Below are 26,104 nucleotides of genomic sequence, written 5' to 3' on the forward strand. Positions count from 1 at the left end.
AGGAAGCCCGCCACCACGTTCACAACGCCCTGCAGCGAAGGAAGCCCCCCACCAGGTTCACAACGCCCTTCAGCAAAGGAAATCTGCCATCCTTACCCGTTTGACCTACATGTGACTCCAGGCCCCACAGCAATGGGGTTTGACTCTTAACCATCCTCCAAAATGGCCCTAGCAAGCCGAGGGGCAATTACGGATGGACAACTGGCTTTTCCAGCAGCTCCCTAACCAGAAATCCTTTCGGCAGTGGGAACTGAGTGTACATTCCTGAACAAGGCCACTCCACTCTGCTGTGCGCTGCACAAGAGGGCAGTGGCTACGGGTAGTACGAGTAGACTGCAGCCCCCATCTCCCCTCTCCGTTGCTTGGCACTGGGCGTACTAACCTTGTAGAGGGCGCTGACACGTTCCTGGCATTTGATATAATCCTCATAGTCAGCAAAGACCTTGAATCTGTAGGAAGGCCAGAGAAAGAGAGAGAGAGAGAGACAGACAGACAGACAGACAGACAGACAGACAAAGAGAGAGAGAGAGAAGGGAAAGGTGGTGAGTTAGGACCTGAATAGGGGGGTGGGGACACTGAGCTGGCAGGAGCCTTGCATAGCCCCTCAGTATGCCAGCACTTCAGGGTGGTGCTGCCAGCACCTCCCCCCAACCCTGCGATGGCCCTCCCAGCTCCGGTGGTGTGGCACCACCGTAATGTCACACACCTCCCAGCAAGTCACAGCTCCTCAACTGGTGAAGCCCTGCTATGTGCCTTTGGTCCCTTCTGACTTCACAATTCAACACATTCCTGGCCAGTCACCCACATTCCACCTTCCGTAAACATCAGCTCATCTAGAACACTGCAGCCCCATGTCCAAATACACACCGAGCCCCTTTCAACCCCTGTGCTCACAAACTTCCAGTTGTTCCTGATGCAACTGTAAAAAATTCTCCTTCTTTTCAAACCCCTCAAAAGACCTCGCACACACCCTCCTCCATTCCCTTCAATCTCTGTAGTCTCCTCCAGCCCCTCAATGCTCCAGGATTTCTGTATCCCTCCATTATAGCCTCCTGAACATCCTTTATTCCCACATTGCTACAGCATTCAGGGCTGTTCCTTCAGATACCAGGGCACTCAATGTTCAGGACTCTTGCCATAAAACTCTCTGCCTCTTGCTCTCTCCCTCCTTTTCGACATTCTTTGAAACGGAACCCCTTGACCAATTTTTGGAGACCTGTGCCTCATATTGCCTTAGGACATTGTACAACAAATTGTTTCCTCTGACAGCACAGTGCTCGCTCACTGCCAACCCTCCTACAGGGCAGTGCTCCCTCAGTGCTGACCTTCCAACTGCATGGCGCTCCCTCAGCCCTGACCCTGGGATGTCGGGTTGGAGTTAAGCAATCAATGGTCTGGAGTGGGGGTTTGATCCCACAATGAACTACCTCAAAAGAGCGAGCACCTCTCTCACTCACTCACACACACACACACACACACACACACACACACTCTGTAGATCCTCGACACTCCTGTATTCCTTTGTCCCTCCAAGAGCAATCCCACTGACAGGCAGAGAGGTCTCAGCATCCCCGTGCCCACCCCTACACTCAGAGCAGCACCAGCCTTCCATCCACCCAGGCAGTGATGTGCCCACCTGAAGGGGGTGTGCCCTCACCTGTCATGGTGCATCAACATGTTGACAATGTCCTTGAAGAGGTCGGGCTCCTTTGGGCTGAAGAATCCACTGTTGATCTGGTCGATGGCCAACTTGAGTTCAGGCAGACGCTCGTAGTAGGACCGGGCGTTGTAGCTGCAAAATCCCAAAGTAGAGCACACTGCTTAGTGAAGGGGGCCTAGCGTCAGAGTGGAAATAACACTACCCTGTCCCAATGCCCAAGACAGCCACAACCTGCACCCTACAGATGCCCTCCCTGGCATGTTGCAGCCCAGGCTGCCAGCTGGAAACTGGACCACAGCAGGGATTGCACTGACACCTTATCAACATCCCCTATGCTAATCACAGCCCCACTTCCCAACATACAGCCTGCTATAGGCGTACAGAGCAGTCATATGGCTGCCTGTCTGAGCTACGTGTTGGGTCTCCACACTCAAGGAAGGACACAGAGGTGTTTGAAGCAGTTTGGAGATGGACCAATTCCTTGGGTGAAGGCCTTCCCCTGTGAGTGAAGGCCAAGAAGGGTTGGGCCTGGATCTGTTGAAGTCGAAAAGGATTATAGGTGATCTTCTCAGGACACTTGACAGGGAGGATGCTGAAAGGATGTTGCCCCTTGTAAGGGAGAATGGAACAGTGGGCGGGGGTCAGGACAATGATAAAATAAGAGGTTTTCCATTCAAAATAGAGGCAAGTACAATTATTTTCTCTCAGAAGCAACTCTTTTCCACAGAGCAGAGGTGGGAAGGTCCTCAAGTATTGAAGACAGAGGTAGATTTGACAAGGGAGTCAAGAGTTTCAGGACAATGAGGGGGTTGGCGGGTGGAGTGGAGGGAGTTAAAGGCGGAAATCCGGAGTTGAGGCAAGATAGGCTTGACTACAATCTTATCAAGTGGTGACGCAGGTCCTGAAGTGCTGAATGGCCTGCTCCTGCCACTAATTCTGACTGGAATAACAGCCGGCTGGACAGTGATGGGGAGCTGTCTGTGTCCCACCACTAGCTCTCCTGAAAAGCCAAGCCAACTATGTTCAGAGAAAGCCCTTGCCCCAGTACCTGAGCCAGGGGTATGCTCTCAGTACCCGCATGAGGCTTAAACTGGCGGATGACCCGTCTCGCTCTCTGCTGACTAGGCTTTCGCTACAACTTGGACTTTTACATTGCACTCCGAGTTCCACATCCTCCATTCAACAGAGTCAGTGGCACTCCTAACCACCCCTCTTGCTGTGCCATCTCTCACATTGCACATCAATCCCTCTGCTTCACTGTCACCCAATGAGCTCTGCTCCCAGCTACCAGGCCTGGGCTGCCAGCCCTTTGCCTGCTCCCTTACCCTCTCCTGTCCATGGCGTCCACCTCATCCACCAGCATGCCAAAGATGAAGAAGTTCTCTTGGCCAGCCTCCTCAGCCATCTCCACATTGGCACCGTCCATGGTGCCGATGGTAAGGGCGCCATTCAGCATGAACTTCATGTTGCCGGTTCCCGATGCCTCAGTACCAGCAGTGGAGATCTGTTCCGAGAGGTCAGAAGCTGGGATCACTGCAAGATGAGAGGCACAGACAGTGAATTAGAGACAGAGAGGGGGACAGAGAGAGAGGTGCACGCACATAAGAGAGAGAGAGAGAGAGAAAGACACACAGACACAAGGTGGGGATGGGGAAATGAGAGAGACAGACAGACACAGGCCGGCGGTTAGAAGAGAGAGAGAGACACGGAGTGAGACAGAGGGGCACACAGATGGAGCAGGCAGGGAAGGGCAGGGATGGAGAAAGGGGGTGGGAGACACAAAGACAAAGTGTGTGAGTGAGCGTGAGAAAGAGAAGACTTGCAGTAGAGAGTGGGACCATAAGAAAGAGGCAGACAGACAATGGTTCTGTATGGCTAAGTGAGGGCAGCATTTTACATTCTCATACTGTGCATAGAACATCAGGCTAACAAGCAACTGGAGTACACTCAGTCACACGCTCGTCTGCTCTTGTTGCATGTGGGCTTTGCACTCTCAGATTCACACTCACTCCAATGTCTCACATGCTCTCTCTCACACACATACTTGCACCTGAAATGTTAAAGGGTTAATATCTGTTCTGCTGACATATAAGAAATTAGGTGCTTCGTGGGCACCCCTATCTCGCAGACAAAAGATGGTAATCTAATTATACTCTGCTCTCTGTAAATGTTGAACTAAGGCTAAAAAGATCTCGCAGACAAAAGATGGTAATCTAATTATACTCTGCTCTCTGTAAATGCTAAAAGGATAAGGGCAGCTAACCTTTGTTTTACTGTTAGATGATTAAGTTAAGTGATTATGGGAGAGAAAAAAAATTGTATCTTGTATGCATGTCTGACTGTGCTGTAAAAACCTATATAAAGGGAGGACGGTTCCCTTACAGGGAGCATCGCTTGACACGACTCTGCAAGCCCTGAGAAGTGATCCTCCAAAGCTTGTACTTGCTTAAATAAATTGTGGCTTTTCACAGAAGTTGGCGTATTGTGTTTGTATCAAGTGCGAAGGAATCTCCTAAAAGGGAACTCAACACACCCACTCTCTAATTTGCCCCCTCACAGGCATGTGTGCTTGAGAGATATATATACAAAAACAGAGAGTGATACAGGAGGTATACGTGTGGAGACAATCCTGCAGAAAGGGCGGCACGGTGGCTCAGTGGTTAGCACTGCTGCCTCCCAGCACCAGGAACCTGGGTTCAAATCCACCCTCGGGCAACTGTCTGTGTGGAGTTTGCACATTGTCCCCGTGTCTGCGTGGGTTTCCTTCCGGTTTCCTCCCACAGTCCAAAGATGTGCAGGCTAGGTGGATCGGCCATGCTAAATTGTCCATAGTGTTCAGGGATGCGTAGATTTGGGGGGTTATAGGTGGGATGCTCCGACGGTCAGTGTGGACTTATTGGGCCGAAGGGCCTGTTTCCACACTGTAGGGATTCTACTCTATTCCAAGCTCTATAATCATTCCTGCACTGTGAGCATTGCTGGCCAAGCCAATGTTTGTTGCCCATCCCTGACTGGGGTCAAGCTTCCTTCTTGAACAGTGACAGGTTTCGGGTGTGGGGACACCCCACAGTGCTGTTAGAAAGGGAGTCCCAGGATTCTGACTTGGTGTTGCTGGAGGAACACTAACATGATGGCAATTTGAGTAATCGAGAGACACCGACCAATCCTCCAGACAGACGGGAGTTCAAATCCCAGTAAAAGGAGCCAGGGAATTTAAATACACACACACACAAAAAAAAAAATCAGCACACATATCAGAGCATGGAATAACACATCTAGTTCACAATGTCCTTCAGGGGAGGAAATTTTTACCCAGCCTGGTGCACATGCAACATGGTTGACCTCACAAAGCCCATATAAAGGGCGAGCCAAAGGATGGACAGGAAAGGCAATGTGATACAAAAAGAAAAGATGCACAAGCTCCATTTCAGCTAGCAAATCAGGCACAGTGGGCATCGCATCACAGCCGAGCTGCTACACCAATCTTGTTGCACAGCAGGGGCCACATGCTTTTGGCAGAGATGTTGAACGCAAGCCCTCTCTGTTGGGATTTGGAAGCTTCCAAGGCCATGGGAATGCACATCTACCCTGACAGCGGCTAGACAGAGACAGAGAGATGATAGCGAACCTTTCTCAGCAAGCGACACCCGATAGTTCTCCAGGTAGATAACTTTCAGCCGATCACCCACTATCGGATCATTGTTTACGATATTGCTGATGGCCGTGATGAGTCTGACGATGAGCTTGGCCATGTGGTAACCTGGGGCCGCCTGTGAGGGACAGAAAAAACAAACAACTGTGAGGCAGGGACAGAGACAAGGATCAAAGGGGAAGATATAGGACAAGGCACCTTGTGAGAGAGGGAAGAGGGAGAGACCAAGAGATTGAAGAGCAGCCAACAAGGTCAAAACAAGGTGATAAGTGGCACCGAGAGCCTCCTTCACTAGTGCAATAAGACTGACACCATTTTGTGTCATATTAGAGTAAAAGGGCCCTCCACACCATACCCCTCAAACTCTCCAAGGGACATCACAGGGTTAGATACAGAGTAAAGCTCCCTCTACACTGTCCCCATTAAACACTTTAGGGCAGGAATAGCAAAGGGTTAGACAGAGTAAAGCTACCTCTACACTGTCCTGATCAAAGACTCCCAGGACAGGGACAGCATGCTTTATATACAGAGTAAAGCGCTCTCTACTCCCGTTAACTAAAAGTAAAGCTGTCTCTATCAAACACTCCCATGACCGGGACAGTACAGAGTTAGATTATAAAGTAACGAAGGCTCACCACACTGCAGCACCACATTAATCAATTCCTCTGCAGCTGAGACACATTTCAGGTCCATTGAATCATTTAATGATTTCTAAAAGTTTGTTCATGGGACATGGGCAGCATTTATTGCCCATCCTTAATTGACCAGAGGTCAGTTAAGAGTCAACCCCATTGCTGCAGGTTTGGAGTCACATGCAACTCAGACAGGGTAAGGGTGACAGATTTCCTTCCCTAGTGGGTATTCAGTGAAACAGATGGAGTTTTATGACAACTAACGATGGTTACACAGCTATCAATAGGCAGCCTTTTTAATACCAGATTTTTGCTGAATTCAAATTTCACCATCTGGACTTGAACAATTTCCTCAGAACATTAACGTGGAGCTCTGGACATTTAGGACAGTGACATGAGCGCCTCCCATTAAGCAGAAAGTGAAGGAAGAAGGGGGCATGCCGTTGAAATATCCATACCTTCCCTCCAATCATGATGGTGCGAGGAGTGTACTGTTTATTTGGCTCCTTCTTGATGCCTGTAACAACACAACACACAAAAGTTTCAGGGCTGGTTGACAATCGTGACTGCTCTCAAACACTCCTTCAAGGCCGAGCAACCATTAACACGTATGCCTTTCAATCCAGTACACCGTGCCTGCTGCTCACCACCTCAGCTCACCAATGCTGGGCGACCGCTTTGCGGAGACCACCTCCGTTCGGTGCACCGTGACCCAAAATTCCTCACCCTTCAATCCTCAGTCCCATTCCCACCCTGAGCTCCCTGTCCTCAGCCTGCATCGAAGTTTGACGGAAACGTGAGGAGCAGCAGTTCATCTCTCCATGAGGCACCTTGTACACTTCCAGGGTCCACAGAGACTTTCAATAACATCAGTTCACCATCCTGGCAGAGGGAAGGTGGGGTAGAAAGGTGCTGGTAACATATCGGCTGTTGCCATTCATACCTCTTCTGCACAGCTTTGGTTTCTTTCCTTCTATCCTGTCACCACCTTCTTTTTCCTGACACCAATCATCACTTGGTCTCTCCCCCTCCAACCCAAACTACAGCAAGCTTTCCATTTTGTCTACAACTCCTCTTCGCTCTTCACCTGCTCAAAATCTGCTGCGCTGTAAACACTTTCCAGATCTGACAAGATGCCATCAACCTGAAGGTTTACTTGGTCCTCACTCCACAGACGCTGCCAGACCCTTTTGTTGTTTCCAGCTCATCATGCTCATCTCACATGAGAAAGCATCTACAGTGTCGTATTTTCAGTGAGGGTCCATCTCGGTGAATCACACTGACGGATCTGTAACATTAGCCCTTCAAGGAGCTTTGTAGGGGAGGGGGTTCAATCATTAGGAAGGGATGACCTTTTTTTTTTTTACACTTATGACACCCTCCACCCCACTCAAAAACCAAATAGATTCTGCTAGACTAGAACCATACTGCTAACTGAACTCTGTACAGCAAGGCTGCTGGGACTAAGAGGAAACTGGGATGGAGCTGTGGGGCGTTAGTGACAGTGGGATGGAAATAATGGGAATGCAACTCACGAGGCAATGGCCTGGTGGTATTATCATTGGACTGTTAATCCAAAGATTCAGGTAACGTTCTGGGTATCCAAGTTCGAATCCTACCACAGAAAACGGAACTTGAATTCAATAAAAAGATCCGAATTAAGAGTCTAATGATGACCATGAATCCATTGTTGATGGTCGGGAAAACCCATCTGATTCACTGATGCCTGTTAGGGAAGGAACCTGCCATCATTAACTGGTCTGGGCTACATGTGGCACTAAACCCACAGCCCTCTGGGCAATTAGAGATGGACAATAAATACTGGCCTAGCCATTGATGCCTACACCCCAGTGAATGAATTAAACCTGCCTTCTCCAAAAGCTCAAGTAACCCACAAGCTCAAAAACCCCCAAGAAGGTGCAGAAACCCACACTATAAGCTGTACGTCACAAGCTTCCCTATTCAGAGACAGGGCTCTCTTACCCTGCCTGGGGACCCAGGCCACAAACCTAGCCCTCCCTTATACTGCAGTCAGGACTCACGGTTGTAGAAGGTGATGATGTGGAGGCAGTTCAGCAGCTGCCTTTTGTACTCGTGGATGCGCTTGACCTGCACATCAAACATGGAGTTGGGGTTGACCTTCACCTTGTATTCCTTCTCCAGGTACACAGAGAATTTCAGCTTATTCTCCTGCAACACAGCAGAAAAAAAAAGATTGTGCTGGCTGTTTACTGACTCCTTCCTCCCTCTTCATCTCACCCCATCACTCTCTCCCTTCTGTTCCTTTCTCCCTTGTGTTTATCTAGTGTCTCCCCAGCCCACCTTAAGTACATAGCTTCGATTCACCTCTATCACTCTCTGGGGGAGCAGTTCCCACATTCTCCCTGTTCTCTGGTGAAGGTGCTGGTCCTGGATTTCCTGACTGTTTATTAGAGACTGTCTCAAATCCATGGCCCTAGGTTCAGCAGCATTACAGTATTTGAATCCATGTCACAAGTTTTACAGCAATCAAAACATTTTTTTTAAAAAAAGTATGGATGCCTGGCCACAAGGTTCGGTCCCACAGAAAGTTCAGTTCAAATCCCATGCCAGCATTCTGATTCTGTGATACAAGTCAACGCTCTGCAGTTGGCGGCAGCGGCGTGGGGGTGGGCGGGCGGGGGGTGGTGGAGGAGAAACAGTGCCACACTGTTGGAAGTGCCATCTTCTAACTAAAGTCCCTTTTGCCCTGTCAAGTAGACATAATAGCCACATAGACGCTAATGGTGGAAGAGCAGGGGTGGTTATCCCCAGCCTCTTAAGTCAATATTAATCTTTCTGTTAGTCTTAGGTGGGGAGCATCTAGTCAGTGTCACTTGCAGGATCTCACTGTGCACAAACTGACTGCCACCTTTCCTACTGTACACCAGTCACTGCACTTCAATAAAATGTTTTTATGGCTGTGCAGCACTGGGTCATGAAAGGCGACATTGATAAACACACAGGCCTTTCCTCAAGTCTGTACATCGTCCAGCTGCTGCTTTTACCTGACCCTGTTGGGAGACCTGGGGCCATGCTGTGTTATGCAAAGCTGTTTCGCACAAACCTCCCTCATCCAGTGAGCACCATCTGTCACTGCTCCATGACGTCCTCCAAGCAACTCCACCGAAATAAACCCTTCTTTCTGTCACCCTCCACAGTTCAGCTGTCCCTTTTCCTGGCACTGTTCCCGGACGGCACTTTATTTCCCAAGAGCCAGCTTTGCTCTGGCAGGTTAAAAAATTTCCCTCTTTGGCTTATGATCTGTGTTTGGAATTTCAAGCACACAGCTCCACGATCACATCCCACAATCCTCGACTGGCATGTAGCCAGGGTTTTAATGAATCACCGAAATTCAGCAGTTCGAGCCTAGAACTTGCCCCTTGGTATACCAAAGGGAGGGGAAGAATTGATTACCTGTTTCACTTTAGCCACGGCTTGAATAAGCCCTTCATCATTGACGAATGACAGCAACTTCTTCAACTGATCCAGGTCAAAGATATAATCTTCACCAATTTTCTGAAAGACGAGGAGGAGAAAGGAAGAGTAAGTTCAGGAGGAGGAAAGTGGGGAGCAGGTTGGGTGGGGGCGGGGGGGTTGGGGGAGGGCGTTGGGGGAGGTGGGGTGAAGGAGAGAGAAACAGCAAAACCTAGCTTATAGTTAGCCTGTTTTAGGATATATTGCTTTGTGACATCAAATTGGGAGTACAGGAATCGTTGGGACTATTCCATTTCCAAGGGTGGCACAGTGGCTGAGTGGTTAGCACTGCTGCCTCACAGCAGCAGGGCCCAGGTTCAATTCCACCCTCAGGTGACTGTCTGTGCGGGGTTTGTACGTTTTCCCCATGTCAGCGTGGGTTTCCTCTGGGGGCTCCGGTTTCCTCCCACAGTCCAAAGATGTGCAGGCTAGGTGGAGTAGTCATAGGAAACGCAGGGTTACAGGGATAGGTTGGGGGTTGGGTCTGGGCGGGATGCTCTTCGGAGGGTTGGTGTGGACTTGATGGGCTGAATGGCCTCTTCCCACCCTGTAGGAATTCTATGATGCCAAGAGTCTGGACTCTCCACATATTAATACAAACAGAGTGATAGACGGTAGATGCCCCTAGATGCCTGCTAACAGGACACAGCATCAGGGCCACCATTGGACTGACACACCGAGTGAGGTTACACCATTACCCAAGAGGCAGCTATGGTGTTCTAACCAGAAATCCCCGGCTGCCTGCAGCACTTGCTCCCACCTCAGAAAGTAACCTGCACGAGTTATTACCTCGGCAATGACATCAGCCAGGCCAGGGTTGCACAGCACCAGCCAGCGGCGTGGGGTTATCCCGTTTGTCTTGTTCTGAAACTTCTCAGGCTCAATCTCATAAAAATCTTTGAAGCTGCAAGGAAGAGTAAGTAAAGATTTTAAAAGACAGAGGCCAACACTGTCATTACAGCATCTGGCGATGAGTCGGTGGTAGGGAGGGGCTGTCAGTCAACATTATTCACTCAAAGCTTTTACCAACGAGATCAAGTAAGACTCAGGACCACCAACCATCCGCAACAGCAGGTGGACCACCTACAAAATGCACTGCAGCAACTCACCAAGGCTCCTTAAAACCTTCCCTAATCCATGACCTCTCCAATCTGTAAGGATGAGAGTGGAGGTTGTGGACAGAGAAGTGCAGGTGAAATTAAAGCTCCAGTCCCTTTTCAAAACAGCTACACAGCCTCCCCATGTCGCACTCGAATCCCTTCCTGAATGGCCCTACATTTAGCACCCCGGCGCAGTTGAGGAAGGGTTTGGGACTACACCAAGGCAACAGAGGCCCAAGACCCCTTTCTAACCCCAGGGGTGAACTTCTGTCTTTTCACCAAATAGCACAGCAGAAGACCATTCAGCCTAACAACTCTATGCTAGCTCTTTTGAAGAGCAATTGAGTTAGTCAGAGCAAACTGTCCAACATAGTCCCAATAGAGGTCACACAAGGTCATGACAGTGCTATGTCAATGCACATTCTGTCTCCTCACTGACTGCAGGTCTGCCTTCCCAGTGTGTTTTCGTGACTTCGATCTCAGTTGAGTGCAGCATGACAGAACCTCACTCAAAGCTGGTGAGGGTGAGGTGTTGGAAGCCCGAGTGGGGTGGCGAACAGGAGTTTGGAAGTCCCATCCACAAACTGCAACCATTGCTCAGTCATTTGTTAATTTTACATCAGAGATCAACAGATACAGGACAATGGCAGGTATATGGAGATCACACAGAAGGTCCAAGGGCCTAACCCTCTCAATGATGTGGCTGCCTGAGACACCCTGCTGCTGTTGCTTGGACAACTTACATGGTCTTTTTCAGGATCTCAGAGTGGATGCGGGCAACTCCATTCACAGCGTGAGACCCAACAATGCACAGGTGAGCCATGTTGATCCTCTTGATAGTTCCTTCCTCGATCAGCGACATGCGGCGCAGTCGGTTGTTGTCTCCCGGGTATATCCGAGCAACATTCTGTAGAGGTACAGAGTCATAAAGCACAAATACATCCTTTGGTGCAACTTGCCCATGCTGACCAAGGTTCGCAAACTAAACTAATCCCACTTGCCCGTGTTTGGTTGAGATCCCTCTAAACCTTTCCTGCTCATGTACCTATCCAAATGTCTGTAGAAGGGAAAACAACAGTGGTGGTGGCGGCGGGGGTGGGGGGCCTGAAACCAGAACCATAGCCCTGGCAAACCCATGCTGGCAGGCAAATCAACACATCCACCACAACCACACCCGCGTGTACCGCACCCTCTCGGCTGAGAATCAACTGGGTGCAGGTCAGACATTTCAAAACAGGTTTGAGGGGCTGAGTGGCCTCCTCTGGTTCCTAATGAGAAGTATGTCGATACCACTCCAAATGAACTCTAAGGGCACAGATTACAGCAGCCCAACAGACACAGTATCAGGCCTCCTGAGCACTCATACTTGCTGTAAACTGTGTGAACATACAAATCAGGAGCAGGAGGCAGCAGCATGGTTTGCCTTTCAGTAAAGTTTGGGCAGATCTGATTACTCCACATTCCTGTTGACCCACAACCACCTCTGTCCCCTTGGAATAATTTTAAGCCAAGGCAGATACACAAACATTCGACCCCTGCCTCCTTTTGACAGGAAGGTCTTTGAAGCCTCCTGACCCTCAGAGAAGGAATTCTCCTCAACTTGATCTTAAACAGGTAACCATTTATTTGTAAGCAGTAACCCTTCGATCAAGATTCTCCCAAAAAGAGGAAACAATCTCCTCATCCACCCGGTCAAGTCCCGTCAGAATCTTAGACCTTCCAATCAGTTCACCTTTTGCTCTAAACTCCAGTGGATATAAACCCAGCCTGTCCAACCTTTCCTGATATTGCTAAGTATTAGTCGAGTAAACCCTTGCTTCACTATTTCAAACACATTTGGATCCTTCCTTAAATAAAGATACAATACTGTACACAGTCCTCCAGATATGGTCTGACCAGTGCCCTGTATAACTGAAGCATAATTTCTCTACTTTTGTTTTCAATTCTCCCCCATGATTAATGGTAAGGTTCTACTAGCTTTCCTACTTACTTGCTGCATCTGCAACTTCGATGATTCACTCATTTGGACAACCTCCGCATTTCAGAGCTCTCTCAGCATTGCAATAATATTTATTCTTTCTGGAAAACTGCACAAGTTGACATTTTCCCCTACTTTGCCGAGGTAAGAAGGGTCAGACTTACCTCCAGGTGCCTCCTGTTGATCTCGTAGATAATACTGAGATGCCGCGGCAGCAGTGACTCAAAGAGATGGACAGGCCAGCGCTCCAGGGCTTCGGGCAGCACCGTGTGGTTGGTGTAGGCACAGGTACGGGTCGTGACATTCCAGGCCTAAAGCAGCGAGAGCCAGCACAAGGGAGACAGGGAACATGAGGGAAGACAGAGAACAGAAGTGGCGGGAGTTTACGAGAGAATGAATGAGACACCAAACATGAAGCAAGTACCAGAGCATTTAAGGGAAAGTGCAAACATTAGGAGAGTGAGAGAGAGAATGAGAGGAAAGAACACAACAGATCAAAACAAGACAGAAAATGCAGAGTGAAAGGACAGAGAGGAAAAAAGAGAATAAATCCCATTACCAATCAATCAATCATGAATTTTGCTAGCAGGGACTATGCACAATGTGCCTTACATTTATGGCCCCCTAGTCTTGCTCTCAGTCTATGGGGAGGATGGGGTGATGATACCACTAAATACCTGGTGAATACAATTTACTGATCAAGGCTATGGGATCATTGAGATTATCCCAATCGGATGGGATAAAGAAGGTTACACAGGAGTCGGTGTGACTGTCTATGCTAGCCTTGGCTCCTGAGGTACAAGTCATGGTACGAAGTTTTACGATGTGGGATTAAGATGGGCACTGCAGCCCAGGACATTCAGCACACAGCTGCTATCTCAGGTTGTGCAGGAGGCAGGTTCAACGTAGGCATTCAAAAAGAAATGAGACAGTTATCTGAAATGGAACTACTGTCAAAAATGGAACAATGTTCAGGGTTACGGGGAGAAGCTAGGGGAAGAGTGCCGGGTGGGATGCTCATTTGGCGAAATAGCATCAACACAATGGGCAGTGGCCTCCTTCTGCACTGCAATAATTCTGAGATTCACCTCTTCATCTCCAAAGGCCTTATTCTAGATTCTTCAACTGACACCTTATAATTCCCTCACTCTTCCTGTCTGTTCAGCAAAGGGGTGGTTTATAATCCTACAGTACTCTTTAAGATTATCATTGCAAGGTTGAAAACGTGATAATTACAGACCAGTTGGAGTTATTTTCGTTAAACAAATTAATCTCAGTGAGGGCTTGCCTGGTTGGTACTGCTCTCAGAGGGGAGTGAATCTGTGGAATTCTTTACCAGAGGGATGCTGAGGCTGGGTCATTAAGTATATTCACGATTGAAATAGACAGATGTTTAATCAGCAAGAGAATCAAGAGTTATGGGGAAAAGGCAGGAAAGTGGACTTAAAGATTATTGGATCAAGCAGATACAGACTGAATAGCCCACTTAGAGTCAGAGAGTTGTACAGCATAGAAACAGACCCTTTGGCCTAACTCATCCAAGCCAACCAAATATTCTAAATTAATCTAGTCCCATTTGCCAGCATTTGGCCCATATCCCTCTACCCCTTCCTATTCATACACCCATCGAGATGCCTTTTAAATGTTGTAATTGTACCAACTCCCATACACACAGCATCCTCTGAGTGAAAAGGTTGCCCCTTAGGCCCCTTTTAAATTTTACCACTCACCTTAAACCTATAGCCTCTAGTTTTGGACTCCCCTACCCTGGGGAGAAGACCTTGACTATCCTTGCCTGAGTGACACTTTGAGTGAGAATGCCTGTCTACAGGCTTCCACCTTCAGCTTCACTATCACAAAAGAAAAAGATTACTCTTTCATTCACTTACTGCTGCTGGGATCCTCCCATGCAGGTACCAGATACCTGTGATTGCCCAGGGACGCAATTCAGTGAATGTGGAATGCTTTAAAGGACTCTCGAGGCAAGAGATCCCACACTGCTACCCTTCCCTACTGCTTTTGAGGTTGCTAACTGGGGTCTGTACCTTCTCCCAGCTCAAGTGCTCAATATCCACCAGCAGCCTCATGAGTTCTGGGATTGCGAGGGCAGGATGGGTATCGTTCAGCTGAATGGCAACCTGGAAAACAAAAGGCAGAAATAATAAGTGTATGTTGACAATGAACTCAGAAGGAGAGTGCACCAGTGCAGGGAGCTTTAGCACTGTCACCCAGGGTGACACGTCCAGGACCAGCTCCAAGGGGAGTTGTTTACAAAGGCACCAACTTTCAGATGCAATGTTTAAACAGAGGCTCTGTGTGCCCGCTCAGGTGGGTGCAAAAGATCCCAGTACTGTGCAGGGGAGAGAGGCCCACCCCTCACCGATGTTAGCCGTCGAGTTTCCACATCGCAATAACGTAGTCCCCATAAAGGTGCTAGTCAGCATGAAAGGCAGCACAGAAATACAAAACATTACCAGCTCATCAATTTACATTCCACCCTGGAGCCATCAGCCCTGACACTAAGGTGGGGAGTGTGGGAGTGATGGGAATGAGGTACGCGAGAAACAGGTGGAGGCCAATCCAGCTCCCAAACCACCACCAATGTCTGGAAGGGTTAATGACCAATGACCCATGGGTGGGGGGAAAAGAAGAGAAGAAGAGTGGGGAAGAGGTGGGGAAAGTCAGGGGCACGAACAGCTCTGATCAGCTGTTACACCTTGCTCAGCATAGCCCGCTCAACTTCCAAAGCACTCTACCAAAAGGAAAAAACAAAAAGAGGTCCAAACAGTGACAGAGGTCAAACTATGGAACAGGATTCCTAGGGCAATGGTGGGAGTGAAAAGCTCGAACTGAAAGCTCATGTCAGTAACCAAGACCAGGACAACCAGCACTGATTGTTGCAAAAGGCCCATCTGGATCACTACTGCGCTTTAGTGAAGGAAATCCCCTCTCCTTACCGGTTCTGGCCTACTTTGGACTCTAGGCCTAAAGCAATGGGGTAGACTCTTAAGGGTGCTCAGAAATGGTTCAGCGAGTCTCAGTTCAAGGCACAACTGGGATTGGCAACAACTGCTGGACTTGCTGGAGAACAAAAACAGCAGCTGAACATGGGGTTTTGTCCAAAGGTCCAGGGTTATTTGATGACAGTGGGTGGTAGAAAAGACAATAAGAGCGTTGCCCAGTGGGAATTTGATGCTCACCAAACAGGTACCAATCAAGTTACCGCATGAGATAAATTATCGACAGGACAGTCTCTAACAATCTCCCTGAGGAACACTGGGATTGAAACTAATCAGCTCTGTCCAAGCGTACTTTCTCCCAGTTCCAACATTTCAGCACACCTTTCAACTTACCGAGTGAGAGCGCACATGAGAGCGTGCGAGGCCGGCGCCAGATGTGACTGGAGTGGCCAACCCTGCTCCACACACACTCTGTTTCTTCTTCTATTTCGCCAATTCCTCCCCCCGCCATTAGGCTGAATCCTCCATCACATCATCACCACCACCACCACCTCGTACTTGTACACACTCCTGTTCCAATACTACTGCAGGGCCAATCGAGAGCTAGCTTCACTCACTCCTGGGATGGCAGGAAATGTTAGAGTTGGAGGGAGATGTCCCCTACATGGCCTGAACAGCAGGGATTCTCGTTCGCCCACCCTTCCTGCCAAGTCATTACCTTGTCGGGGAATGCGTCAAAGGTGGTTCGGACAACTTCACGACTGCCAAACTTGGAGGATTTGAAGCGGCGGATGACATCCTGCAGAGTGGCAGCGACCACAAAATACTCCTGTTTCAGACGCAGCTCTTTCCCTTCAAAGAACTGTGGAGAGATGGAGCAAGAGACAAAGAGAGAGTGAGTTATGCTTCCAACAACAAAGTCCCGGGATCCCATATGTCTGGGAAGGCTCCAGAAAAAAAAACATTTACGAGAACGTGTCCAGAAACATGATAGATTGAAGAAGCTGGAGCTATTACACTTGGAGAAGGTCGAAGGCAGATCTGATTTAGGTGGTTCAAAATCCCAATGCATCTAGGTGGAGTAAGTGGAGAGAAACTGTTCTCACTGGGTGCAAGTGCTGGAGGACATCATTGAAGGTCAAACGACAAATGAAACAAGGGTTCTTTCAAAGCATAGGTAGTTAGGGTCTGGAATGCACTGCCTGAGAATATGGCAGAGGCAGGTTCAATCCTGACGTCCAAAACAAAATTTTAATCATTTTCTGAAGAGAAACCAGATTTGGAGGGAAAGGCATGGGAGTGGTACTACCTCGATTGCTCTTGTGAAAAGCTAGCACTGACAACTGGGCTGAACGGCCTTGTGTGCCAGAAGCATGAAGCAGTGGGGATGTGAGCACGAGTCAGGATGGTGAAACGAGATGGTGAAGGTATAGGGTGGCAGCAGGGTAGAGGAAGATGGTGTGAGAGGGACAAATAGAAATCAGCTGCATGGGAAGCAAGTGCGACTGAATCAAAGAGTATGCATGAGTGACCGCTTATCAGGGATGGAATTAGCACAAAATGAAGCAAGAGAAGGGTCAACCAATGAAAGAGGAATGACACACAGAGGTAAAGACACAGCAAGAGACTCATGCAGAGAATGGTGAGACAGGTGAAGACATAACTGCATGCAAAAAATGATCTCTTCAAGATAGCGAGAAGCAGTCAGAGAGAGGGGTCTCGAGAATGGCAGCAGTCTCTAGAGTTGGGGATTCCCATTTATATAAAAAGACTACCTGGAAAAGCTGAAAGATGTAACTATTTGGCCATTTCCTGGATTTAAAAAAGTATTTAACCAAGTAATTGCTTGGAAATGAAGACATCTGCTATTATTACTGAAAATCAAGTTGGGGGGGGGGGGGGGGGGGGGGAAGAAAAACAGCTAAGCAAAGCTTTTAAGGAGATGAGACATAGGGTTTTATTGTCTTAATTACTGATACTGAAAAAAAACCAGGCTTTGAGAGGACTATGGGTCACCATGCTAATGATTGCCTAGCAACTCTCTCCGTCGACTTTGGCTCCTGGGTCTGTAGAATGGATCTCAGAGGGAAGGAAGCACCCCTGGAGCAGAAGCCTCTTTCTTGTAAGCCTATTCCCAGCAGAAACCACTACAAACCTGATAGAGTTTCCACTACAAGCATTTCTGTCTGCCTGGCAAAACCTGAAATAGTGGACAGTGACCAATTCTCAGGGACTGAGGGGAAAGTAGTTCTAATTCTGGTCTTAGAGATCAAGTGTTAACCAGAGTCTGCCATTTGATTCACCAACAAGGTTTGTTTATAATAAAAATGGATTATCTTGAGTTTATTTAACGAGCCTTGTGGGTTTTTTTTAAATTCTGGATAACAACCAATACAGTAGTCATTTTGGAAAATGAATCAACAAGTTTATATTATTTCAGGAGCAGTGGGACAAAATTATCAGTGCACTCCGCTTGTCACAGTTGTAACACTAGGCAGCTGTTAAAAATAAACAAAACCAGCTTCCTGTTAACCCAGGGGCTTTGTTCAGGCCATCAGATAAGGAGTTGGAGGATATCCTTATCTGTGCTACATGGTACAGACTGTTGACGCTTTCTGACTAAATATGTTGAGGACTGTGAGGCTTAAAGCTGCCTGCATCACACAGCGAAACCTGAGCTGGTAGGAAGAACAGCTTGCTGCCATTAGGCAGCACTGCATTAGGGGCTGGTGACCCACTGCAAGTCATGGCAACGCACTCTGGTTCCTGGAGCCCAGAGTGGCTTGCCATGTACCAGTCACCCTCTGAGCGATCGGGAACTCACGTTGTCATTGGGATAGAGGACGCGGGAGATGTTCTCAGCCAGATTCCTGTCGAGGACTGCCTGGATGTAGCCACCAACATTGACTGAAACGAGAGAGAGAGACAAAAAGACATACACACAAAAGGATGAGTGTGGGGGGCAGCAGCGTCAACATTTTGTATTTATATAACACTGCAATATCATAAACATTCCAAGGTGCATCGCAGGAACATCAAATAATATTTGATGCCAAATCACGTGCGGAACTATGAGGATAGGTGTCAAAACGGTTGGTTAAAAGTGGAAGGTTTTAAAAGGAGCTTCTTACAAAAGGGGGAGCAAGAGAGGAAGATGCAGAAAGCAGATGGTCCCTTTCCCAGTTTAGCTCTAGCTGTTGATAATGCTTCCAATGCTTTCAGTTACAGCACCAAAAATGGACGTACTGCAACAGCCTCTCTGCTATCTGTGGGGCGATTCCAGCTGTCCAGCAAGAAGGGTTACTTTCTACTTTCCTGGATGAGTGCTCCACACCATCCAGGCCAGAGCAGACATTCCAACCTCCAGGAAATCCAGGGTTTCGGCCCAGTAACAATGAAGGAACAGCAATGTAGTTCCAAGTTAGAATGAGATATGGACTGGAGGCAAACCTGCAGGCTGTGGTGACGCGCTCTGCTCTTGTCCTTCTAGATGGCAGAGGTTGTGGATTTGGAAGGTGCTGTCGAAGGAGCCTTGGCAAGTTGATGTCGTGTAGGCAGGATGGTACACCTACTGCCACTGGGCGCCAGTGATACAGGGAGACAACACTGAAGGTGGTGAATGAGCCGCCAATTAAATGGGCCACTTTATCTTGGATGGGTGAAATGCTTGAATGTTGTTGAAGCCATACTCATTCATTCAATTGGAGAGTACTCTATCACCAATAACTGAACTGGACCATGGTAACAGTTATTTACCAGGTTGAATTTGCCCTGCTTTTTGTTTATAGGCACCTCACCATATTGTTAAGTAGATACCAGTGATGTCGTTGTTGTGGAACAACTTGTCAAGGAGTGTAGCTAGTTCTGAAGCACAGGTCTTCAGTACCATTGCTGGAACGTAGTTAGGGTCCACAGCTTTTGCAGTATCCAGTACCTCCAGCTGTTTATTCATATCGTGTGGAGTGAATTATCTGAGATGCTGGTGTCCTCTGGAGGACAATGAGATGGATTGTCCACTCAGCACTTCTGACTGAAGGTGAATGAAGATGAAACTGAATGCTTTAGCCTGGTCTTTTACACTGAAGTCCTGGGTTTCCCCATTGTGGACCCTTCATATTCTTAGTTACTTAACTATCCAACACCATTCAGGGAGGCATTGCTAGACAATTAATCCAGAAACTCAGCTGATGTTCAGGGAACCCAGATTCAAATCCCACCTTGGCAGATGGTGGAATTTGAAATTCAATAAAGAATCTGGAAATAAATATCTATTGATGACCATGAATCCATTGTCGATATCTCCACCAAGTGGGGATATGCTGGGGAGTGTGCTACACATTGTGGTTGAACACAATTCTGCTGCCCACAATGCTCATGGATGCTAAGTTTGAAATCTATCCCATTCAGCATAATGGGAGAGCCACACAACGTGATGGAGGGTATCTCAATGTGAAGATGGGACTTGCAGACTAACACAAAAATTAGGTGGAAAGGCAAGCTATGAGAGAGATACAAAGAGATATTGATAGGTTAATTAAGTAGGCAAAATGTTGGCAAATGGAGTATAATGTGGGAAAATGTAAAGTCATTAATTTTGGAAGGGAAAACAAAAAAAAAGTATTATTTAAATAGATAGAAACTGCAATACAAAGGGGCTTGACGCGACTTGTGCACCAATCACAAAGACAGTCACAGGGGCAGCAGGTAATTGGGAAGATTAATGGAATATTGTCCCTTATTTCACTTTTATCTGTTGGAGCATAAGAGTAGAGGAGTCTTACTGCAGCTGTACAACATGCTGGTGAGACCATATCTGGCGTACTGAGAGCAGTTTTGGTCCCTTATTTAAGAAAAGATATTATTTCATTGGAGGTAGTTCAGAGAAGGTTCACTAAGGTGATCCCCGCTATGGAGGGATTCCCTTATGACCAGTGGTTAAATAGGTTGGGTCTGTACTCACCAGAGTTTAGACAAACATGATCTCATTGAAACACATAGGATTCTTAAGGGGCTTGAAATGGTAAATGCTGTCAGGATGTTACCTCTCACAGAAGAGTCTAGGACCAAAGGGCATAGTCTCAGAATAAAGGGATGCCAATTTAAGACTGAGATAAGGGTGAATTTCTTCTCCCAGAGGGTTGAGAGTCTTTGAAAATCGTTGTCACAGAAAGCTGTGGAGGCAGAGTCCTTGTGTGTATTTATGGCTGAGATAGGTAGATTCTTGATCAGTAGGGGAATCAACGGGAAGGGACCCGAAAGTGGACATGAGGAATGTGGGATCAACCCGGATCCTATTGAATGGCAAAGCTGGTGGCTCCAGGGGCCAAATGGCCTACGCTTGTTCTTATTTCATATGGTCTCCACAAGGACTGTGTAGTGGTCATTCTTGGTGATTCTATCATGGACACACACATCTGACACAGGTAGATTAGTGAGGTTGTAGTGAAGCATGTTTTTCCCTTTTATTGGCTCCCTCATCACCAGCTATTGGACTGGGTTTGCAGGAATGTGCCCCTATGACCATCCACGTGATCACCAACACAGAGGAGCACTGAATAATCAGCTGAGGGGTTGCAGTAGGTGACAATCAGCAGAAGGTTTACTTGCCCTTTTCTGACCTGATGTCATGAGACTTCACGGAGTCAACATTGAGGAACTCCCTGGGCAATTCCTTTCCAACTGTGTCCCACCGGGACATCACCTCTAGTGGATCTGTCCTGGCAACGGGATAGGACATACTCAGGGGTAGTGTCCTGGGCTCTGTCATACTCATGGGAGTGGTGGTGGTGGGGGGGGGGGGGGGGGGATGTGGGGGCGTTGCTTGTTTTGTCTTAGATTCCTCAGTCACTGCCTGTGGGCCAGGTCAAGGCAGCTGTTTTAGTGGTCACTGCATTGAACTGAGACAGAGTAGAAGTGGAACCCAGAGCTACTCATAATCAGATGCTGAGACCCACAGGAATTCCCAGGATGAAGACAGCAGGAAGCATAAATAGAAACCAGTCAGGGTTCCCAGTCTGCCCAGAGGGATGGTCAGATCTTCATGGAAAGATAAAGCCGGACACAGTAGTAAAGCCCATCACAGTTGAACAGACACCGACAATTTTGGCAGTTGGACAGGCTGAGAAGAGTCTCTGTAGCTCTAGCTTTATACACAACTGAACCTTATATTTAAAAAAAGGGCAACTCACAGTCTTCCAGTTTAAACTCATTGGGTGCTTTGGCAGACCACAGTCGCATCGTGTTCACAGTGTTGTTCTTGTAGCCTGGCACTGGGGTGTCATAGGGTAAAGCCAGCACAACCTAAACACACAAGGGAAGGATTACAGCGCCACAATGCAGCAGAAATGCATTCCATACAAAAGGGACAAGCTTTTCCCATCAAACCTTCCCAGCACAGGGATAGCACAGAATTACATACAAAGGTCCCTCAACACTGTCCCTATTATAAAATCCAACGGCAGGTACAGTACAAGATTAGATCCAGAGTAAAGCTTCCTCTCCACTTTTGAGCAAAAAGCAAAGATCCCTCTACTCTTAAATGAGAAGTAAAGCTGCCGCTACTATCTTAATCTGAAAAGTAAAGCTTCCTCTATGCTATCTTCACCAAACGCTCCCAACGCAGGAACTGCACAGTTTTAAATACAGAGTAAACCTCTCTTTACTCTTCTAAACTAAAAGTAAAGCTCGCACTACACTATGCTGTCAAGAGGGCAGGGACAGCACTGGGTCAGATACAGAGTAAAGCTTCCTCTACCCTTTAAAACGGAATGTGAAGCTCCCTTTGCACTGTTCCCATTAAATTCTCCCAGGATGTATTGACAGAGTGCTGCACTGTATCAGCTGCCATTTTTCAGCTGGGACGTTACACCGAGTTCCCATTTGCCCCTTCAGTTGTGCCCAAAACGTCGCTATTGGAAGAACAGTGGGGTGCGGAGTCAACATCTACTCCATGGTTATCAAAAGAAGAACAGGCTATCTAACTGTTATTGAGGGGCTTGTTGTGGGATCTCTGTGCAAATTCAGTTTCAGCATTAAAACAGTGAAAACACTTCAGAGCAAAAGCTTCACTGGCTATGAACCGTTCTGGGACATCCCACGGCAGAAACACAGGTCGGCAGCCATTTGGCCCACTTGCTGGTTCTGCATGGCTCTATCTGCAGGCTTCTCGAGGTCGGGGTCAGCGCGCCTTACCTGGGTATCCACCCACTTGACCCCCTCAGGGGTGTGGTCCACTCGGCCGTAGAAGTTGACGGGGATGGTGTACTCGGGCCGTGCCTTCTCCCAGGGATTGCCGAACCTCAGCCAGTCGTCAGCCTCCTCCACCTGCCGGCACAGAGAGCGGTTAGAGCTGGGAAGACAAACCCGCCAGCGTTCTGGCAGCAAGTGAGGGGCCCCTCCATCGCCAACTCATGCACCGCCCAGCACACACCAAACAGATCCTACCTGCTTCATCCCACTTGCAGCGGTCCCTTTCTCCTGCTCCTCAGGGTAAGGGGGAGAAAGGGCAGGCAGTGCCCATCCGCAGCCCCCCCACCCAAAAACCAACAATACACAAACACCCAAAACAATAGTATCCACAGGCTGGGGAAGGGCTGCAGTTAGGGCCTCACACCGATTCTCAACCGCTGCTCACTAACTCCACACCGAAGCCGGGGCTCCATGATTTAGGGTGACACTCCCAGTTCAGAGGTCACACTGCATTGCTGAAGGGTCAGGGGTCAGCACTGAGGGAAGGTGGTACTCCCTGTAAGGTCAGCACCGAGGGAACACAGGGCCCGGCGCGGGTCAGCACCGAGGGAAGGAGGGACTGGTCAAAGGTCGGTGTTGAGAAACCACCGAACTGTTGAAGGATCAACACGGAGAGAACCTGGGGCTCATCATGGGTCAAGTACAGAGGAGATGCCAGACTCAAAGGTCAGTGCCAAGAGAATGCTGCACCACCAACACTAAAAATTCAGAGGGGCAGAGAGTAAATTTGTCCCTGAAAGTTTCCAAAAACAACGGGGAAAATTCAATAATAGGGACAACCAACTGGAGAAAACTTGCGCCTTAAACAGAATGGACAGAATTTGTGAGGAGCTACTGCTGCGATCACAGGCTGGCTCTCAGTTGCACTTGCCAGCAATTAACTTCACTATGAGCCTATCAGCAGCAAACGTGGAAGTGAAACCATCCATGATAACGGCAGTCACGAGAAAAGCTGCCGGGCTGGAGGAAGCAGGACCTCAAATGGGGAGGGAGCAACTTTAAAGCTTTCAACAACAGAATACTCAGCTAACTGAGAAGATGGAAACCTTACAATCACTGAGGTACTGAATTCCTTGCAAACAAATGTGGAGTCTCTAATTTCAGGGTGCATAACTCCAGGAGCCACTATAAACGGGAAATGTAGTGGTTGCTCTTGCAATGAACTCTTTGTGAATTGGCTAATTCAATAACGAAATGTAAATCTTAAAATCGAACAAGACTACTATGTCACCACATCTGACTGTCTCAGATACTGGGAATTACACGAGGTACAGTGACTACCATAAGAAGCAAATTTGCAACCTTTTAGCTGTGATCTCACCAGTTCCCTGCTTGGGGAGTCTACAACCAGGGAGCACAAGTTAAAAATAAACAGGATGACATTTAGGACTGATGTGAGGAGAAACCTGTTTTTATTCTGAGGGTTGTGAGCCTTTAAACTCTCTCCACGGTGGAAAATTCTAATCTTTAAGATTGTTTAAAGATAGAGTTTGATAATCAGAAATCTATCAGTGACGTACAGGATTACAGGGATGGGGTGAGTAAAACGCACTGAAGTGTGTGATTAGTGTGATTTTATTAAATAACAGAGCAGGTTTGATGGGCTGAACGGCCTGTTCCCATGTTCTAATGAAATTGGGCTCAGGAAATACAAAGGCAAGGTTTAAACTGCTCCCCAAGCTGAACACTGGATGTGACAATCCCAGGTGACACACACACACACACATCAAGGGTTAATCATGTGTGGCACTTCATGTGAGTGGACACCGATGGACAGGAAAGCTGGGATCCTCAGTCACTCGGCCTGGGTCAGTCTTACAGAGCAGCAGAGGTGGACAGGTGCTGCTATCTGTGAGCTGCCAATGAAGGGACGGACCCTCCCCCTGCTGGTCTAAAGGCTGACAGTGCCGCATTGCAGTCACTAAAATCTGACAGTGATGGTGGGGAGGAGGGGCAGGGTGAGAAAGGGGTGGAAAGGATCCCCTGGCAACACTGCAGTCACCCGTCTGTGATGTACTGTGGGCTAAGCCAGCAGCTGAAAGGCTTTGCTTCTACAAACTAACAAGGGCAGCTCGTGAAACCCGCTGCCCTGTAACACGGCACCTCACAGAACTGTGTGACGGGCACTGAGATAAGCCTGGCTGTGCTGTAGCGATACTGTTCCAAGTTTAGCCTGGGATTAGCGGGAGGATGATTAGACCTGGGTGGGGCATTAAAGGGATTCAGAAAGTGAAGAGGGAAGTAGGATTGGGTGGAGTGAGTAAATAAAGAGAGTGGAATTTGACTGGGTGAGATTTTAAAAGGGTGCAGTGAGTGAGTAGGAGCAGGACACGATTAAGTGTGATATTTGGTATGAGGAGGAGGACAAGATTGTCTTAGACTGCATGGGATGGGCTGTACAAGGATAGTGCAGGGAGAGAAGGGGAAAGAGGGATTAGACAATTAGATATGAACAGATGTGGGCAGTGAGGAGAAGAGTTGAGTTAGATTGTGTCAGGTGAGTAAAATAAGAGTGGATAGTTTGAGGAGAGGCATATTACTGCAGAGTCTGGCCCTTTCTTTAACTGCAATGAAACCGCTCTGCTCAGAGACAATCCAAATTACAATGGATACAGATCACAAACGCAGCCCAACACTCCTGGCACTGGCCACATCAAGGACAAACACTGAAAGGGGTCCTGCTGAGGGTGGACTGCACCATCCGAGAGTCTCCATTGAGAGACCGCCACTCAAGAGTTTGCAATGAGGGAGCACAATGCCTAAGGGTCTGTGCCACACTGCCCTAGGGTTCATGCTGATGTCACTTCCAAATGGGATAATAAACCCAATGTCTGCCCTCCTGGGTGGAAGTAAAAAGACTCCATGTCCACCTCCTGGAAAAACAGCAGAGGCGAGTTCTCTCAACTAGGCGGCCAATCAATCCGGGGATTCTGCTGTGTATGAGCCAGCATCGGTGTCAGCTGCATCACAGCAGTAACTATTAAGTACGGTGCTTCAACTGAGAACAGGAATTGCATTACGCAAGCTGTGTCTGAGCTCAGAGACACTAAAGGGTTAAATCTCAGAGCAGGCACACTCTTGCCCTGCCAAGGTCCTCAGTTGAGGGGAAAAGGCAAGGGGGACATTTCGGTGAGAGGGGGCTGGGAGGCATTGGTCAGATATTACAAGCGTGACAGGAGTCCAACATCCTGTCAGAGAGCACAAATATCCAGTGTCTGCAGGAGAGATAAGCAGTATCAGATAGTGTGGGAGAGGCACAGCCATCAATATAGGCAGCACCTGTTGTTGGTTCCAGGATTACTGCAGTGACCTTCAGGCCCTGAAAGTTCAAACCAGTCCCGTTTGACCTTTATCAGAGCACTCTAAAACATGATCAGGG

The 26,104-nt window shown here is 48.1% G+C and overlaps 1 protein-coding gene across 1 annotated transcript in view; it reads right to left on the bottom strand.

Annotated features, from left to right (window-relative positions):
- LOC109926084 (glycogen phosphorylase, muscle form) overlaps positions 1 to 26,104 on the bottom strand; it is a 61,109-nt gene that overhangs the window by 2,628 nt on the left and 32,377 nt on the right. The window contains exons 5-19 of the mRNA XM_048619719.1: positions 22,669 to 22,800; positions 21,666 to 21,777; positions 18,302 to 18,384; positions 16,196 to 16,339; positions 14,563 to 14,655; positions 12,682 to 12,828; positions 11,283 to 11,446; positions 10,229 to 10,343; positions 9,380 to 9,481; positions 7,987 to 8,134; positions 6,403 to 6,461; positions 5,289 to 5,430; positions 2,986 to 3,193; positions 1,658 to 1,792; positions 383 to 449 (exon numbers count right to left, since the gene is read on the bottom strand). Coding sequence (XP_048475676.1) covers positions 383 to 449; positions 1,658 to 1,792; positions 2,986 to 3,193; positions 5,289 to 5,430; positions 6,403 to 6,461; positions 7,987 to 8,134; positions 9,380 to 9,481; positions 10,229 to 10,343; positions 11,283 to 11,446; positions 12,682 to 12,828; positions 14,563 to 14,655; positions 16,196 to 16,339; positions 18,302 to 18,384; positions 21,666 to 21,777; positions 22,669 to 22,800 — 1,851 coding nt within the window. The remainder of the gene's footprint in view (positions 1 to 382; positions 450 to 1,657; positions 1,793 to 2,985; positions 3,194 to 5,288; positions 5,431 to 6,402; positions 6,462 to 7,986; positions 8,135 to 9,379; positions 9,482 to 10,228; positions 10,344 to 11,282; positions 11,447 to 12,681; positions 12,829 to 14,562; positions 14,656 to 16,195; positions 16,340 to 18,301; positions 18,385 to 21,665; positions 21,778 to 22,668; positions 22,801 to 26,104) is intronic.

This window comes from Rhincodon typus, chromosome 43, assembly GCF_021869965.1.
Source record: "Rhincodon typus isolate 14 chromosome 43, sRhiTyp1.1, whole genome shotgun sequence".
Lineage (NCBI taxonomy): Eukaryota > Metazoa > Chordata > Chondrichthyes > Orectolobiformes > Rhincodontidae > Rhincodon > Rhincodon typus.